The 17,191-nt window shown below is 34.9% G+C and overlaps 1 protein-coding gene across 1 annotated transcript; it reads right to left on the reverse strand.

Annotated features, from left to right (window-relative positions):
• Positions 1-360: 360 nt before the first annotated feature.
• Positions 361-16,910, reverse strand: LOC138317357 (protein phosphatase 1 regulatory subunit 21-like). Its single transcript, XM_069258964.1, has 21 exons — positions 16,800-16,910; positions 15,460-15,528; positions 14,554-14,697; positions 14,131-14,242; positions 13,205-13,365; positions 11,428-11,486; positions 10,375-10,469; positions 9,412-9,614; positions 9,102-9,203; positions 8,621-8,709; positions 7,448-7,584; positions 6,678-6,770; positions 5,673-5,800; positions 4,960-5,127; positions 4,534-4,626; positions 4,063-4,164; positions 3,216-3,356; positions 2,683-2,829; positions 2,123-2,221; positions 1,406-1,546; positions 361-768 (listed from the first exon to the last, which is right to left on the reverse strand). Exons 1-21 carry the CDS (start codon positions 16,845-16,847, stop codon positions 745-747), a joined length of 2,355 nt encoding a protein of 784 aa, XP_069115065.1. The 5' UTR covers positions 16,848-16,910; the 3' UTR covers positions 361-744.
• Between the last annotated feature and the right edge of the window lie 281 nt (positions 16,911-17,191).

Consider the following 17,191-nt stretch of genomic DNA (forward strand, 5'->3'; position numbering starts at 1 on the left):
CAACTGTATCCTTGTCTGTGATGTAGTTTCCCCACAGAGAGATTAGGACCCTTTAATATTATGATTTTTTTTCTTTTATTCTACCTTAACTTGGATTGAGAGGAACTGGAAATTTTTGTCCATCTTGTTCTGTTTGGTTCCACAAGCTTCAGGGGGATGGATGCCTTATAATTCACAATTTTGATTAAACATGGACCATGGAAGGGGTTTCGGCAAAATTTAATGTTGAAGATGTAAAGCATGACAGCCATGCAGAACAATTGACATTTAAATACGAAAAACATAGGTTACTCGAGATTTGAAATATCAGATGATCTGAAAACTCTGATTTTTCCCCCCAATAAAGACAAAGATAATAGACTAGTTTTCATGGTTTAAATACATATAATATTATGGTTATCACAAGTTAAATGATATAATCATCAAAGATTGTCTCTAAAAGCGATTTGATGTTTCCACATACTATAATAATAATTTTGTGTCCTTGAACCATCAAACATCACAACATCAACCATCGTCTATGAATAGTCCACTGTCATCCAATATGATTTTGGTTCTATGAATAATATGCATGGTATATGGCATCATCTATGGACCTTCCTGCAGGGCCTCTTCACTGAAAATCATCTCTATGAACCACTATAAGTTTAACGTTCCATATTCTCGTTCTATCACCCATTCAGTGTCTCTGCATATTGCATTATCCCTTTAAAACTTCTAGTATATCTACATGAAGCATTGTCCTTATTTCCTGAATTTCTTTTTCTCCTGGAAATTAAATGAAAATAATTATAAAAAGGTTGTAAAAAAGAGTCAAATATTATAATTAATCTCTTCATTTTTTTCTTATACATGTATAATGATAGCTTTGACCTCCGGTAAAATATTTCAAACTAAGAGCAAACATTTAAGATATCAATATTTTCTGTATTTGCATATTACAGAGTTATCTGCCCTTGGGGATAGGTATCGATTCTGACGACATGTGTTTGCAAGTCTAACGTCATATTTTTTTGAGAAAATGACCTTAATTGTGCACACAAAAAAATCACGTCAAAATGGATACCTGCACACATGGGAGCTAACTCTGTAATATGCAAAGATGCATAGTTGGTTAATTTCGGGCGGATGATATTTTCGTGATTTTGCTTGACATTGCCATGATCATGAAAATTTGATAAACAAAATATTAAGGAATGGTCGAATCATGTATACACTTAAAGCTTAATTGCAAAAAATTAAAATCACTCAATTTTTAAATTCATTTATAGATCAAATCGCAAAAAAAAATTTGACCGCAAAAATAATTGGCTATAGAGTACATTATATAAACATTATTTTTTTAAATGATTTGGTCTATTCTGTCACTACATTTTCAGTTTCACTGTTACAAATCGAGACAAACCTTTGGTGGCGGTATTTTCTGTGTCCTGAGTTCATCAATTTCATCTTTTTGTTGAGCTAGTTTTTCATTCATACTAGCCAAGTGTTCACTCATCATACTTAGCTGGCCCTCATAGCTCTTTGTTGTGGTCTGCAGTTCATCCTGAAAAGTAATTATGTCATAAGTGTTTCACTCAGATAAGTTTTTCGACTGAAAATAGATTGAAGAAATTGCTTAAAAACTGAAACAGTTGTTTGTGTGTGATCAGCATTGATCGATACTATTCTGTCATATGGTAATAAAAATTGCTTTTTTATAACACCCCTTTCCTGTGTTTATATTGGTTAAAAAAGGGCAATTTTAATTAATAATGCAAGCTCTTCCTCAGACCATCATTAATTGGTGTAGTAGGTATGAACACTATAAAACACTTGGATAGAGCAATGAGAAATCATAAGATTAAATTCATGCTTCTTAACAGAATTTGCTGTGCAGCCAAGACTTCTCAATTTGAACATCAGCCAATCACAGAATGTCCCCCCCCCCCACTCTTTTTGATTATTAGCAAGAACCAATCATCTCAATCAGGTAACAAGAGACTTAATAATTTAGGAAGTTATCAATATTTGGTAAACTTCTTTTGCATTAACTTACTCAAAGTATCAGAGCGTAATCGAAGATCTGATTTTAATCAGATTGCTCAAAAGATATTCTTACAGCAACAGAACTCACACTCACCCTAAGTTGAGCCAGTAGTTGAGAGGAATCTTTGAGCTCATCTTCACACCGAGTTTTGCATTTCTCTGCGATTTGTAATTGTTTGTGTAATGCACGCACCTGTAAATACACAAGGTATATATAACATGTAATTATGACACAGTACACACGGGATAAACCAGTAGGTATCAGAAAAAAATGTTTACTAATTTATTTGGTCAAGGGTGTAACCGCATCATGACAGAGGTTTTTTTTTCTTCAGTTGAAACAAAATCAAACAATGTATACACAAATTCAATTTGTGTATGATCTCAAATCAAAGTGAAAACAAAAGTCAGACCTATGCAAACATAACTTTAAAGTTTGACCTCGCCTCTGAGTAAAACACAATCTTAACATTTGACCTCTAAGTGAAACACAACTTCCAACATTTGACCTTGTTTCTGAGTGAAACAATATCTTAACCTTTGACTTCATCTCGAGTGACACAAAACCTTAACATTCAACCTTATTTCGAGTGAAACACATCTTTAACCTTTAACCTCATCTGTGTGACACATAACCTTGACCTTTGACCATACCTCTGAGTGAAAATTGACAGCTTTACTCTCCACAAGCTGTAGCTGTAAGGCCTGCTCGTTGATTCTGTTAGTGAAATGGTTTTTAATGAGGACTTCTCTCGTGTCTGCATCACTGGAACCAGCTGATACCATGTCCAATTTTCCAAGCTAGAAAAATAGATATTCTATTTTACTTAAGAAATGCGCTTCAACATTACAAAACAAAGGATCCAAAACGGCTCTTGGTATCTACAACTGAATGAGCTATGTATGTCAAAGAAGAGATTAACCTTGTCTCTGTTGTTCGGTGCTTTTAAGTCGCATATGAACAAAACATACAGAAAATACAATGAGCACAATCATAGTTTTCGATAAATTCTGAGAATAAAATTACCACTAAAATATGTATTTTAACAGTACTTCAATCATCTTTACATTTGCTGATTATGACAGGAGACAATTTGTCTCTCAGACTTAACTGTGTAAAACCATATATAACTAGAATTGTTAAATTTTTTTTTGTACTTTACATGTAAACCATCAAAGTGTGTTACCATGGCATTCTTGGTGTCAGAGTTCTGTGGAACATCAACTGGCCGTTGGGTGGGCTCTGCAGTAATATTGTCCTCTATGGAGTCTTTGGCAGTTCCAGAAGCAAGCCTGCTTGCTATCTCCTTCTCAAGCTTTTGTACTTTCTGAAATGTGTGATAAAATAGTATTTTATTTAGACATATAGTTCAAAGGATCTTTAGAAAATTTAACATTTAATTGCCATTCTCAAAATAAAATACTGACCATAGGCAGGTGACTTAGGTCTATTCAAGTACTAAAGCTATATATTAAAGATGCTCCACCACTGACAGAGCATAAATGATATTCATCATTTGAAAAATAATTGGTGTTTAAATATGTATATATATATAAATGTTTATGGTATTTTTTCACAATCAAAAACAACAGCAGACGATTTAGTATTTTTCTTCAGTTACAAAAGTTACTAACTTCACACCATTACCGCCGTTAAAAAGTTCGAGCTTCTAATTTTACTTCAATTTAAAAATATAAAAAATAATTAATTGCATCCCGAAAAAAATCTGTGGCACTATATCCTATATGGAATGAAGTACTGATGGCGCATGACCCAAAGGCAAAATAAATTATTTTATATTATTTTTTGTGTTAATTAGACATATGTGTACACGATTAAACACTAATTATTGTTTAAGTGATGAATATTATTTATGCTCTGTCGGCGGTGGAGCATCTTTAACTTTTGGATGGGAACTGAAGTCAGAGTTGTACAATTGTTTTGTACCCTTCCTTTTTCAAAAGTGCGAGTACAATTACCCACGCCTCCCAAAATTATCTGGAGCACTGGCGTTATACCACTACAGCACTCACTTGTGTTTCCTTGTCATGTTTTATCTGTAGTAACTGTAGCTCTAACATCCAGTGTTCTTTTTCCTGCTCCAACTTGTTCACTCTGGTCTGAGCAGACGTCAGCTGTATAGAAATAATAACAGGTATATAATGCTATGTAAAGCTATCAGAAATAGCAGCTGTAATTAATAACAGATATCTAGTAAAGTAAAAAATTCAGTATAATAAAGTAGCCCACCATATGTAAACCACAAATGTTTTCCCATATAAATGTAGGTCAAATGTCAAATTTCTATCGCATACCAAAGCAATGTCACTTCGACCTACATTTAATCTATGTGGTCATAATACGAGAGAGAACATTTAATGTAGGTCAAAGATCAAAATATAGGTCAATGTGAACCAGTTTTGGTACATAATAAAGCTCTAACACTAATTATGCGCAAGTAGGGACAAAAGGATCATTGAGAAAATTCGGGAAAGATAACTTACTTGTCTTGAAAGTCCTTCCTGACTCTCCGTAGAACTAAGTAGTACCTTCCTGTTCTGGACAGCTACTCGATGAGGGACTGAATCTGGGCATGGCTGTAACAGTAAACAATTACAAAATATTACTGGCAGGTGCCAAAACATCTGATACTTCTTTCATTAGATAAACTATTTTGTAGCTTAAATCTGAGGAATCTGGATCAAAGTTATATACACACTCACAAAAGAAAGATTCAAAACTTCTACTTTGTTACATTTCCCTATGACATCCATAAAATGCAAAAATATTCAGAATGAAACAAGTAAATTTGATATGTATATCAAATGAGGTGACCGGTAATTATATGCTATGACATGTACAGCAAACATACAGTATAACTACTGAACACTACCGTGTACAGGATGTATGGCCAGATGCCACCTACTAACCCCAGATAGTTGTGATAGATAGGCTGATGCCTTCTGTCGGAAGCAGACGGTGGCAGGGCCAGATCGAGGTCCTTCCACCGAACTGTCCGTCCCAATACTGCTGCCACGGGTTCTGTAGCCAGGGTTCTCCTTGAAGAAGTCAATGTTCACCGAAAAGAAAGCTGATATCTGAGGAGAAATATGAAGTTGAAATTAATCTACCACACAAAATTAAAGAGAACAGAACAATGCTGAAATAGCAATGCATTCCATATCAATTATCATAAATTTTCATTTTGGCAGTGAAAGCATGAACAATTCTTTGAGCATGTTACCAGAAAATTCAACAGAATGAAAATTTAAGCAAATCTGCAACGCATTTTTTCACTGTTATAAACTAAATGATTAATGCAGTTAGTTCAAATTGGCTTCGTTTCTGACTCGTTGACATTGCATTTCAAGATAATGTTTTATTGTGTATATTTTGGAATTTTGTATTAGTGTTCTGTGGTCTTCTGATTGGCCTAACTGTCTAGTGTTATATCACTGAACCATTAATTCATTCACCCCTGAAGACACAACTGAACTCTTCTATTACAAAGTCTGGAAGAGTTCATTATGAATTTCTAGGGGTCAATGAGTAAACCCCCCTAAAATGCCTAGCAACAGACTGTGCCCTTTCACTTTGACAACCCAATGTCCCACTTGCTATTTGCTGTATCTAAGGATCTTACCTTCCCTGTACATGTTACCATGGAGATTAGAGATGATACTATACATTCGTCGGTCGTTTTCAGTTTTTGTGTTGCTGTCGGTAACTGATGTTCTAGAGACACTTTAGAATTATAGTGTTTTGATACATCTGAAAAATTGTAAATGATATAAAAACATTATAATTTTTACAAGAAATCTTCAATCTTTATTTTATACTTATAATACAATGTGAGCAAAGAAGAATTTTCTGCAGCATTGAAAAAGTTTTTCATTTTTTTTCCCTTTCATCAAGACACAAAGTACATGTTTACATAATACATAATGTATATAAATAATATTTAAAATACATTTGTATCAATATTTTCTGCATCAGAAAATGTGGCATTAATCTGTCTAGGGGGTCACAATGCTCTCTTTATGATGACAGGTCTAGATATGTGGGTGGGGGATGTATGGTTGGGGTGGGGGTGTATGGTGGGGGGGTGGGGGTATTGGCGGGAGGTAAGGGGATATTATCATACTGCATACCCCTTACAGACAGGTCTAGATATGTGGGTGGGGGTGTATGGTGGGGTTGGGGGTGGGGGTATTGGGGGAGGTAAGGGGGATATTATCATAATGCTTACCTCTAACTGACAGGTCTAAATATGTGGGTGGGGGGTGTATGGTTGGGGTGGGGGTGTATGGTGGGGGTGGGGGTGTTGGGGGAGGTAAGGAGGATATTATTATATTGCTTACCTCTAACTGACAAGTCTAGATATGTGGGTGGGGATTGTATAGTGTGGTGGGGGTGTATGGTGTGGTGGGGGTGTATGGTGGGGGTGGGGGTGTATGGTGGGGGTGGGTGTATTGGGGAGGAGGGGGATTTTTATATGCTACCTCTGACAGTCTAATATGGGTGGGGATTGTATGGGTGGTGGGGTGTATGGTGGGGTGGGGGTGTATGGTTGGGGTGGGGGTGTATGGTGGGGGTGGGTGGGGGGGGGTATTGGGGGAGGTAAGGAGGATATTATTATATTGCTTACCTCTAACTGACAGGTCTAAATCCTGAAGCACCTTGGAAAGTGATACAAAGAATGAGTAATGGTTGCTGTGCTGGTACTGGCAGTGATTTTGGCCTAGAAATGGAAAATAATATTAATATGTTGATATGCATGAAATTAATTTGATCTGGGCCCAGTTGTTCAAAATGTAAATAGGCTAATCACAGTTTAAATTAAATTTTCAAATCAAGGTAAAATAATTTCAGGTAATACAAAATTTACAAAATTTTATAAGATTTTTAAGAATTCCATTTTTCTCTTACTTAATGATTAAAGTGCAGATATAATCACAAACATTGCAGTAAATGAGAACTGAAAATTTCACTAATTATGTGATTAAGCTTATCATCCTTTGAACAACCGGGCCCAGATATATTGTTTTTGTCATAACTTCAGTGTTGCAATTTTTATCAAACTTAAACTGAAGTATCATAAATCATGCACCTTGGTTTGCAGAAAATAATTAAGAAATATAAACTTGGTTCGAATTCTAGTTCCACTTTATGGGTGACAGTACCATTACCTTCCATCCCTCATGGCAGAGACAAACTATTTTCTAATGTGAAATAGAACATATCTTAGAATAAACCAATTATAACTCATTCACCCCTAAAAATTCAAAATGAACTGTTCCACCCTGTGAAGAAGAAGAGCTCAAATGTATTTACAGGGGTGAATGAGTAACTGCAAACTTGGCTGAACAACCTGTCTGAGAAAAATAAAGTGGCTATCAATGATAATTGGATTCTTACTCTGAGTGGCTAGCAGAGCTACGTAGGTCTCCAGTCTATTGAATACTGAGTTGAGATGTCGAAGAGATCGATGTAGCTCCATGTTTTTACTCTCTAGTGTAGAGGTACACGAGGATAAAGCACACTCTTCTTCTAGACTGTAAAACAAAATTCATTAACATTACTCTATATTTACATTTTGCCACAGCAACTCCCATTACTCTAATGATAATCGTGATCTGCATTATGAGCCAATAAATGCAGCCTAGACTTGGTGTAGTAATATCTACATAAATGGATGTTAGTCCGCGCGGGAAAATTGACATTGTAGTTGAATGAACCAGTGTGGTAATGAAACTTATAAAAAAATCTTTAAAATGTCTGGATAATTGAAAGTAAACTGAATAGCTATTAAAAACGTTGAAGTTTTGTTATCTTTTCAATTTCTTAAAGGGACTATTTTTTATCACATTGAACTTGGCTGTTGAGATCAAATGACTGAAGAGGGAAATTCAAATATTCACTTGCATTTAAATTATAATTTACTTTGAACTAGAAAATAAAATGTAAATATGAGAATTAAAGGATTGATAGATTGCATTTTGGCAGATACGGGCGTTATTCTATTTATCTGCAACCCAGATTGCATTTATATCTTCAATAAATGCAATTCAACAATTCTTTAATTGTTAAATATAAATTGGACTATGTAATGTAGATCAAATTAATCTGATGAATCAATGCAAACTATAACTTACTTTCGAAATTTGATTTTTCAGATTCTGTGTGTACCAACATTCGCAGCAATTTGCTTTTACAAGGCCTCATGACACATTTTTGAGAATTTAGTTTTGTTTATCTTGGAGTTGAAAAGAACTTTGAAATTTTATTCAGTTTCACACTTTTAGGCCTCATCAACTCTGAAAGAAGGTTGGTACTGGACTATTCCACTATGTTGGTCGCCTCATATTTCTACAAAATCTGATTGAATTTGATTCAACAGCTGAACAAAGGGACATAACTCTGACAAAGGTGGACACATGACAAATGGGCATAGCAGATGATGAAAGACAAAACAAAATGGCTTTTGATCATTGTTAACCCTTTGGGTGAAATTACTAATTTTAAGTCTGTTGTCAACTAGAATTACATGTCAATAACATGTCCAAGTTCTCCTTATACCAATTTACATACCTAGCTAGTTGGTATGGCAAAAGTTTGTTCATATACGCCACAAGGCCTTTCATATTTCTGGAAAACAACATTAAGTCTGTTGCTGTTTCCTGAAACAAGAGGAGTATTATTAATAACTTCAGTGCTTATAAACTACCTCAAATACAGAATAAATTTATCTCTTTGCAATACAAAATATTTACACAGAAAGTTTGAATTTAATTGCAACCACATTTATTTTTGAATTTATTTTTTACACTTTTTACTGTATTGTTAATTTGAGAGCATTTAGACTAAGGCTGGAATAAGTTGAAATCACCCGAATCGAGAAAAATATTTGTCAATGACTAAATAGTTCATCTAAATTGTTTCTTCTTTTTCTTTAAATTCTCAATGCTTTTTTTTCTCTCTTTACATATTACCATGGAATAAGGTATCTCACAATTTTTGTCAGGTTGTAATTTTGTTTTTGTATGTTTTTAATATTTTAAAATTTACTTACAAGTGTTGTTAAAGAATCCTCGTTCAGACTTCCCAAGAAACTTCGCAGAGCTTGCTCACATGGACGAAGGTAGCTGACATTCTCGTGTAGATATTTACAATACTGTAATGACAAATATTTGACATATTTATCAACGTTTTGACAGTATATTCTGTGTTACTGAAAAAACATAAAGAAACCTGAGAGTCAGTGATTTGTGATTGAAATTAAATGGTAATGATTAATTACCATGGCTATAAATATGTTATGTTTCCAAATTCCACGATATCAGATGTGGAAGAACAAAAAATCTAGTAGAAAATACACTTACCATTAGGTTGATGTTACTAAGCGGCTCGTTGATGCCATCATTCGGATAAATTCTGGATCTCTGTTCAGAGTAGGTATAGAAATTTGACAGAGCCTGAACAAGTTCCGACAAGTGGTTCACAGACTGGTTCACAAGTTCTCTGGCTCTAAGCTGGTGTTTTCTGTCATGTGTAGGAAGGTTCAAGCAATTCAAGTCCCTGTGCTCTGCAGAAAAGACATTTTATTTCATTTTGATTTTGACTACTGTATTTTCTGGACAAAAAGCCGCACCTGTGTATAAGCCGCAGAGGCCTATTTTTACGATTTTTTCAGGTTTTCTTCACTTAGAAATAGCTCTTGTGAACATACATATCAACTCTGCTGTAGCTATAATGTATCAAATTTGTCCTTACTACAGAACACATGTTTGAATACATACTAACAAAAAAAATATACATTTGGTCTAATTTACCCGGTACCACAATATATACATTCAAGTTAAATATTATACGGAAACTTAGTATCGATCTTTTTTTTTATTTTTCGTGTAATCAAGGATCTATAAGTGAGAAGGATTTGTCACTGTCTCACTACTTAACACCAAGCGTGACGTCGGGAATAAAAAAAAAGATTTTTCTCAACAAATACTTGTATTATTGAGTCAAACGAAATACAAATGTAAAGTTAATTAAATTTCACATCGTTTAGTACTTGCTTTAAGGATGGAAGATTTAGAAGAAATGTCTTAAATTTTCGTACACAAAATATGCCAGCTCATAAAATGACAGCTTGCTTCAGAAGTAAGACGGTAACCCTCGCATCGCAAGCTACATCAAAGGCTGCACCAGCAGATATCAAAGTCAGTCGTCGCCCAACGTCATGGTCAGGGCACAAACACAAAAGCTCCTGCGCCGTACTTGCCCAAAACTCAGTGTGACTTATCATTCTCATATATGTCCTAGGTGTAATGAAAAAGCATTCTTACTTGTATCGATGAAAGGAAGTTTGTCAGCAATAATCTTTTTAGCATGTTGTAAATCATCTTGAAGATGTGACTGGACAGCATCAAGTTTTTCTTCGCTGTAAAAGATATGGAATAATTCCAGATTTGTCCTAGTTACAACTTCATCAAACATGCATCCTTAGTACTCTAGGGGTTCAGATCACTTACGATCTTTACACCTCTGTACTATCTAGGGGTCTCAAAGTAAAACTGGAGGCAACAGAACAAAACAGGTAACTTTGTCCTTTGATGTACATCAAAAGAGCTGTATAACGATCTCTGTAGATGACTATGTGGCTTTTAAGTTGGGCGGCATCGCTATATCTGTATTCTCCAAAGATTTTTTTTTGCAGGCCTGTGATTGGTTCAGATTTGTTCCCTAGAGCTGCTTTCAGTTTTACTATGAGATAGTCCTGGGGTGTAGAGATGTAAGTGATCAGAACCCCTGAGGTGGATATAACATCAGTGATAGTAACCCCTGGTATATCAAGGAAGCATCTTCTTATCTACACAAAGAAAATGTATTATAACTATGATAAATAGTGGCTACCACTAGCTATCACAAGTAAAATCACCAAAATCTAAGATGGCTGCCACGTGTAAAACAATAGTCTTAAATACATATCCCAAAATGCAACAAGCGATACTAGGGACCACAAATGAAATTCCTAAAGAGCTAATAAGGTTGTGGAAGAATGGACGGTCAATGGACTTACAATGGCAATTTGTATAGCCCACCATCTGCACCACGGGCTAGAAATATTATGAATGACCCCTCTAGAAAATAATAGATACCAGTAATTGCTGGAAAGCCAATCTTGGATAAGATTTAATTTACCATGCAGCTAAAAATTTCTTAGTAGTAGTGAAGCAGAAAAGAGTTAAGTATAATAAACAAACGGCACACCATTTGCTCAAAAGCTCACAGAGCCTGGTAAAAATCTAAACAGAAGCTCATCCCTCATATATACACTGTATGTATTAGTTACACAAATTAATGGAGGAAACTGATTTTAAAGACTTTGTTTTACTTACGATAATTCAGCTCTTGATCGGTAACTCGATACATCTGACTCTAGTTTCTGTAGTTTGATCTAATCAAAGAAAAAATAATAAAAACATCACAAACACTGCAATGACATTGACGGTACATAGTCAATATATCACTGGTCTTTTAAGATGATTTTGCCGGCCGGGCAATCAAAAGTGATTTGTATAAGTTGTATAACTTGATTCTCAATCGATGTAAAAGAAATAAAGTTTTATCTGTACATGTACATAAACTGCCCTATGAACATGCTGTAGATAGACGGCATGATTGGTTTGTGCAATGTTGCTTTTAAAGCATGAAAGCGTGCCATATAACTCCCCACAAAAATTAGTTAGGTTACAGTACGTGATATTCTTGTACTCAATACATAGACTGCCAGTAGGTGCCGTACTACCATCACATACTGGACTCACCTTGACCATTGTCTTTTCCTGATGTAGCCGTTCGATCTTATCTCTACTTATCTGTTCTCACCTTGAAAATTGCCTTTTCCTGATGTAGCCGATCGATCTAATCCCTACATTTCTGTACAGTAAAACCCCTCTAACTCGAACTCGGATTCCTCGAATACCCCCTATTCGTCGAACTGGTCGTACGGTCCCGACCATCTCCCTATATAATCTATGTAACAAAACCCCGGATAGCTCGAACAGCTATTCGTCGAATACCCCTTATTCCTCGAACAGAAATATGTCCCCGTTTCATCAAATACATAGTATTTACCCATGTATTCGTCTAACAGGTGTTCGGCCCTTGAGATTTTTTAACGTTACCTATGTCACACCTGACTGCACCGACCGACATGGATAACTGCTCACTATCTTGTGTTTATACAGTTGGCGTGTCAAGCCTTTAGGTCATTAATCAAGGGATTAACGGTGTCATTATCACCTACCTACACGATCGCAAGTTGTTGTTTGATGCTAACTTTATTTGATTATTTCAGAAAAGACATTAAGTTATTGGTGTTTCTCTCGTATATTATCTTCGCTGTAAATACGAAAATACGGAAGTTGTTGATCCGTGTTAATAGAAAGTACGCGTTGTAAATGCCAAAAGAGGCGGAAGATATTGCTGACGTCCGCCTAATTATAAAAGTTTATTTTTTTAAATTTCTTTGTTGGTTTCATTCGAAAGGCTAGCACAATATTATTATTTGAAAGATGTAAACGATATCAAAAGATACATGTAGAGTATATTTTATCAGTGCGTTCCGTATCTTTTCCCGTAAATTGTATTTTGTAAATTTACTCGTAAACACATGTAACATAGGGCCTAACGTTACGCTTTTATATTACTAAATAGACATCTATAGATATCATTTCTTATGTCTGTAAATATGCTGGTTATTAACATTATTGTGAGTATGTATTTTGTAAATGTGCTAAATGGTTTGTGATAATTAAATAATAGAAAATGTACCCCTTGTTGACCAATATGGATTGTGCATTGACCTAGATGACGATCGCTTACTCTGCTGTGAATGGCATTTGATTTAGGGCTTTCTCGTAAGCATTTTCAAACGTTCAATTTATGTTACACATATTTATCAACTTGATATTCTATCAATAAAACACTTGAGTAAAGAGAAGGATACGTTAATCAAAATGTCATTGCCGTGCATTGTTTGACATAGTTTGAGACCGGACATTTTGACTGTCGATCGTGACCAACCTCGGGATGAGTCGAATACCCCGTATTCCTCGAACTATTGACCTGGTCCCCTGCTGTTCGAGTTTATAGGGGTTTTACTGTACTTACCTCGACCATTGCCTTTTCCTGCTGTAGCCTATCAACTTGATCTTTACTTTTCTGCAATGTTGATTGGAGAACCTGTTGATGTTGGCTACATTCTCTCTCAAAGAACTCAAGTTTAGACTCCAGTTCCTGAATCCGGGACTGGTACTTCCGATTGCTATCATCTACCTGTGAAATAAAAGAGGAAATGTCAAAAATTCATCTAGTGACACTTAATAATAGCTGTTTGAGAATAGCAAAGCTAAATTTTGCCCATTGGGCCTCTTGAAATTCTCATAACCAACACAAAACTTAGAATCCTTATATATACATATCAATGTATGCAGAGATCAATTTCTACTCTTATGTACCTAAGATAATAGATAACAGCACTTTGGTACTTGAATCAGATTTTGTTCTCCCAAAATAATTGCCTTTACCCAGTAAAACACTTTTAAAAACCATATGCTCATAAACCAAATACCCCTAGGTATCTACCTGTTGTATTTACACTCCTGTATTTTACTAACCAGTAACTGATAACCTTGACCTAACCATCTAGTTTCTGATGACCTTGACCTTCCTATTCCTGTAACCTTTCAATCTCCTATTTTTGAATTAACAGTTTCTGTTGATCTTGACCTTCCTGTTTATGTAATCTCTTATTCTCCAGTATTTTAATAACCTTTTTGATGACCTTGACCTAACCATCTAGTTTCTGATGACCTTGACCTTCCTGTTTATGTAACCTTTCATCCCCTGTTTTTTTACTAAACAGGTTCTGATGACCTTGAACTTCCTGTTTATGTAATCTCTTATTCTCCTGTATTTTACTAACCATTTTCTGATGACCTTGACCTCACCATCTTGTTTCTGATGACCTTGACCTACATGTTCATGTAACCTTTCATTCTCTTGTATTTAACTAAACAGTTTCTGATGACCTTGACCTACCTGTTTATGCAGCCTCTCATTCTCCTGTATTTTACTGAAGAGTTCTTCACTGTACACTCCTGGCGAGGTCGGTGCAGTGGTAGCAGCCCCCGAATCTGCATTTTTGTTCTGGATGGATCAACAACAAATGATAAGAATATGGCTATCCCAAAATCATTATGGTACATTTTGAGATACATGTTTCTATTCTGTACCCCATCTCGACCTAAAACAATCATCAATAATATACTGTTCTTCAGAAATCAATGGGGTGCTTTTAATCTTTTTTATCAATCTTTTTTTGACTTTCCCCATCTTTGCACTTTCTTCATTTCATACAAATGTTTTGGACAGATGAGCTAAACATTACAACAAACAAGAATATGAAAGTACATGTATGTCGTTCTAAATATCTCTGTTTATGTAGACTGCTATTTCACCTTCTTTTTCTTGGATGCCTGTATAGTATCAAGTTCCTCCTGTAGAAAAAGCACACGTTTCGAGAGCTGTTGGTTCCTGAACGTTAAACTGTCTACTTCCTGCTCATATTTCCTCAGTGCTTGATCTTTCACCTTTACTTGTTCCTGTTGTAACAAACATATTCACTGTTAAGCAAATTTTTTTTTTCCATTTTTTGATGAAAATAAATATTACAATCTCAGAAATTACTGATATTCAATTTATAGCAGAAATTAAAAGTTTCTAAAAAAAAATCATGTAACTTCTGAAGAAACTTCTATGTTTAAGCAGATTATTTCATATGCTAAGAATAATATAAGTAATCTGTAATAAATTATGATCAGTATGATCTTCAACGAATCCCCAACATGTGAATAAATCTATGTGATCTGTATTCGACCCAATAAGCGCCCATGCCCCTATAAGTGCCCCTCCCTCTTTCAAGCCTCAATTTCAATTGCCTGGGCATAAAGAAAAACCAAAACTGATAGGTTTGCAATAATTTTGTCTTTTTAAACACATTTTTGTTTTTCTCTCAATTTTTTAAACGCCCTGGGCGCTTATTGGGTCGAATAAGGTATACATGTAATAATTGTCATGAGTTTCGAAATGAATAGATCTATCATCTAAATCTAACAGCAAGTGTTTTACTTTACACTGTACAACATAATATACTTTTTTTTCATTCAATGGTCCAAGCAGTATGATGATAAAAAGTCTTTCTATTTTTAATGTTACTTCATATTTGAATAAGGAAATAATAAAATAGCTGTTCCAGCTGATGTCCAATCTTATTGAAGAAACATTCTGATAAATTAAAAAAAAAACATAAATGACACATTCTTAATGCTTTCATTGTTTCATAACGACTCTTCAAGTAAACATACCTTGTACTCATTACTTGTGCCTTGCTCATCCAGATAGGCCTTTTTCAGTACTGGTATCTGAGCTTTTAACTGGAAATTATAAAGATTAAGTTAAGTTTGAGTATTACATGAACCTCTCTTCGCATCCTAAATGGATGTATCCTAAGAAGTTACTTGTCGTCTTTAAAAATTAAATTCTTATGAAATTGGGCCCAGTCTACCCTGACAATAAGGGGATGTGGTGCCTGACTACTTAAAGTGTCCTAACATTACATTAAATCACCATCGATATCAGCTCTTAACTTTAGGTTATGGGTTTAAACCCAATGTGAGGCATTTGCCAGTTATAATCTTTCCTCCATGTACTTGCATGTAAACCTGTACTCCTACACATGTATTAGGTTTTATTCCACCCTAATTACATTGGATATGTGACGCAATGTTAAAAAGTATCTCGTCGTGTTAACCTCTAACATTGTATGAGAAGTAAATTTGCAGCCGACACACATTTAAAATGACACTGTCTTTTTAATAGGACAACACTTAATACCTGGTAAATTAAATTCAATTTTGAATCAAGAGAAATCTTTTGGAAAATTCTGGTTGTAAATTAATGTCTTTATGATCAGTTGTGTTGCATTAAATGATAATACATTCAGAATACATTTATTTCACTGTTAATTGAAAGTGATGGATCTAGAATGACCTATATCTTTAACAAGTATGAACATTATATACATGTCAGTCAATCTGACCTTTTAGGTCACATGACCTACAATGTATAATTACAAATAACATGCACATTGCTTATACAATCAGATAATGTTGGACAATTTAAATCAATAATAATTTGCATATTTAAATTTTGTTATTTTTTGTGTGAAATTGGATACTATCCTATTATGCTCTCGATTAATGTACCCAAAGGTGTACTATCTACTTACATATATGTACAGGTACAATGTAACAGTTATCAGCAGTTGTATTTGTGTGTTTGTTTACATATGTGTCACTAGTTATAGATGTCAAATGTGAACGAATCGACCATGTGCCATTCTGTACTACAGCAATTAAAGACTCTGAAATTGAATATCTATACATGGTTATATACACATAAATATGTTTCTGATGTGTAATGAATGATCCGTTTTACGTTATACACATTATTTAATATAATATACTGTATAATAAACGGTTACGGATAGGCCTTGCACGATTAGCAGGTGGGCGTTTTTGTAAAATAATTTGCGGCTCTTATTCATCACGAAGTCGAACAAAGCTGAAAAAACAAATGATGTGAATGATGATCATGTTTTAAATGATTCGAACCGAAATTGATTCTGTGAAATTAGGATACAGACCTTGGCATATTCAGATGCTAATTTCTGATATTTTGCGGCATCTGCCATTATATCTGCACCCGGAAGCAAGGCTTTCGGAACATCTCTGGACTGGTTATATAGAATGTACAGAGAGGGGATAATATGTGTATGCTGTGCCCAATGCGAGCCCGAACCCATGAAAACCCCGAGCTGTTACTCAAACAGTACAGTACAGTACTGTTATTAAAACAAATCGTTTTTTAGATTTTATTATATTCTTTACATTAAGCCACTAATAGAGAGTTATAAGTGCATGAACATGTCTTTAACAAGGATGGAGAAAATGTTGTGGACAGGCCGGGGTTTTCGATTGCATTTCAGCCAACCGGATGTTCTAAAAATAAGCTCTGACAGCATAAACTAACCAATCA

Source organism: Argopecten irradians, chromosome 3, assembly GCF_041381155.1.
Source record: "Argopecten irradians isolate NY chromosome 3, Ai_NY, whole genome shotgun sequence".
Classification (NCBI taxonomy): domain Eukaryota; kingdom Metazoa; phylum Mollusca; class Bivalvia; order Pectinida; family Pectinidae; genus Argopecten; species Argopecten irradians.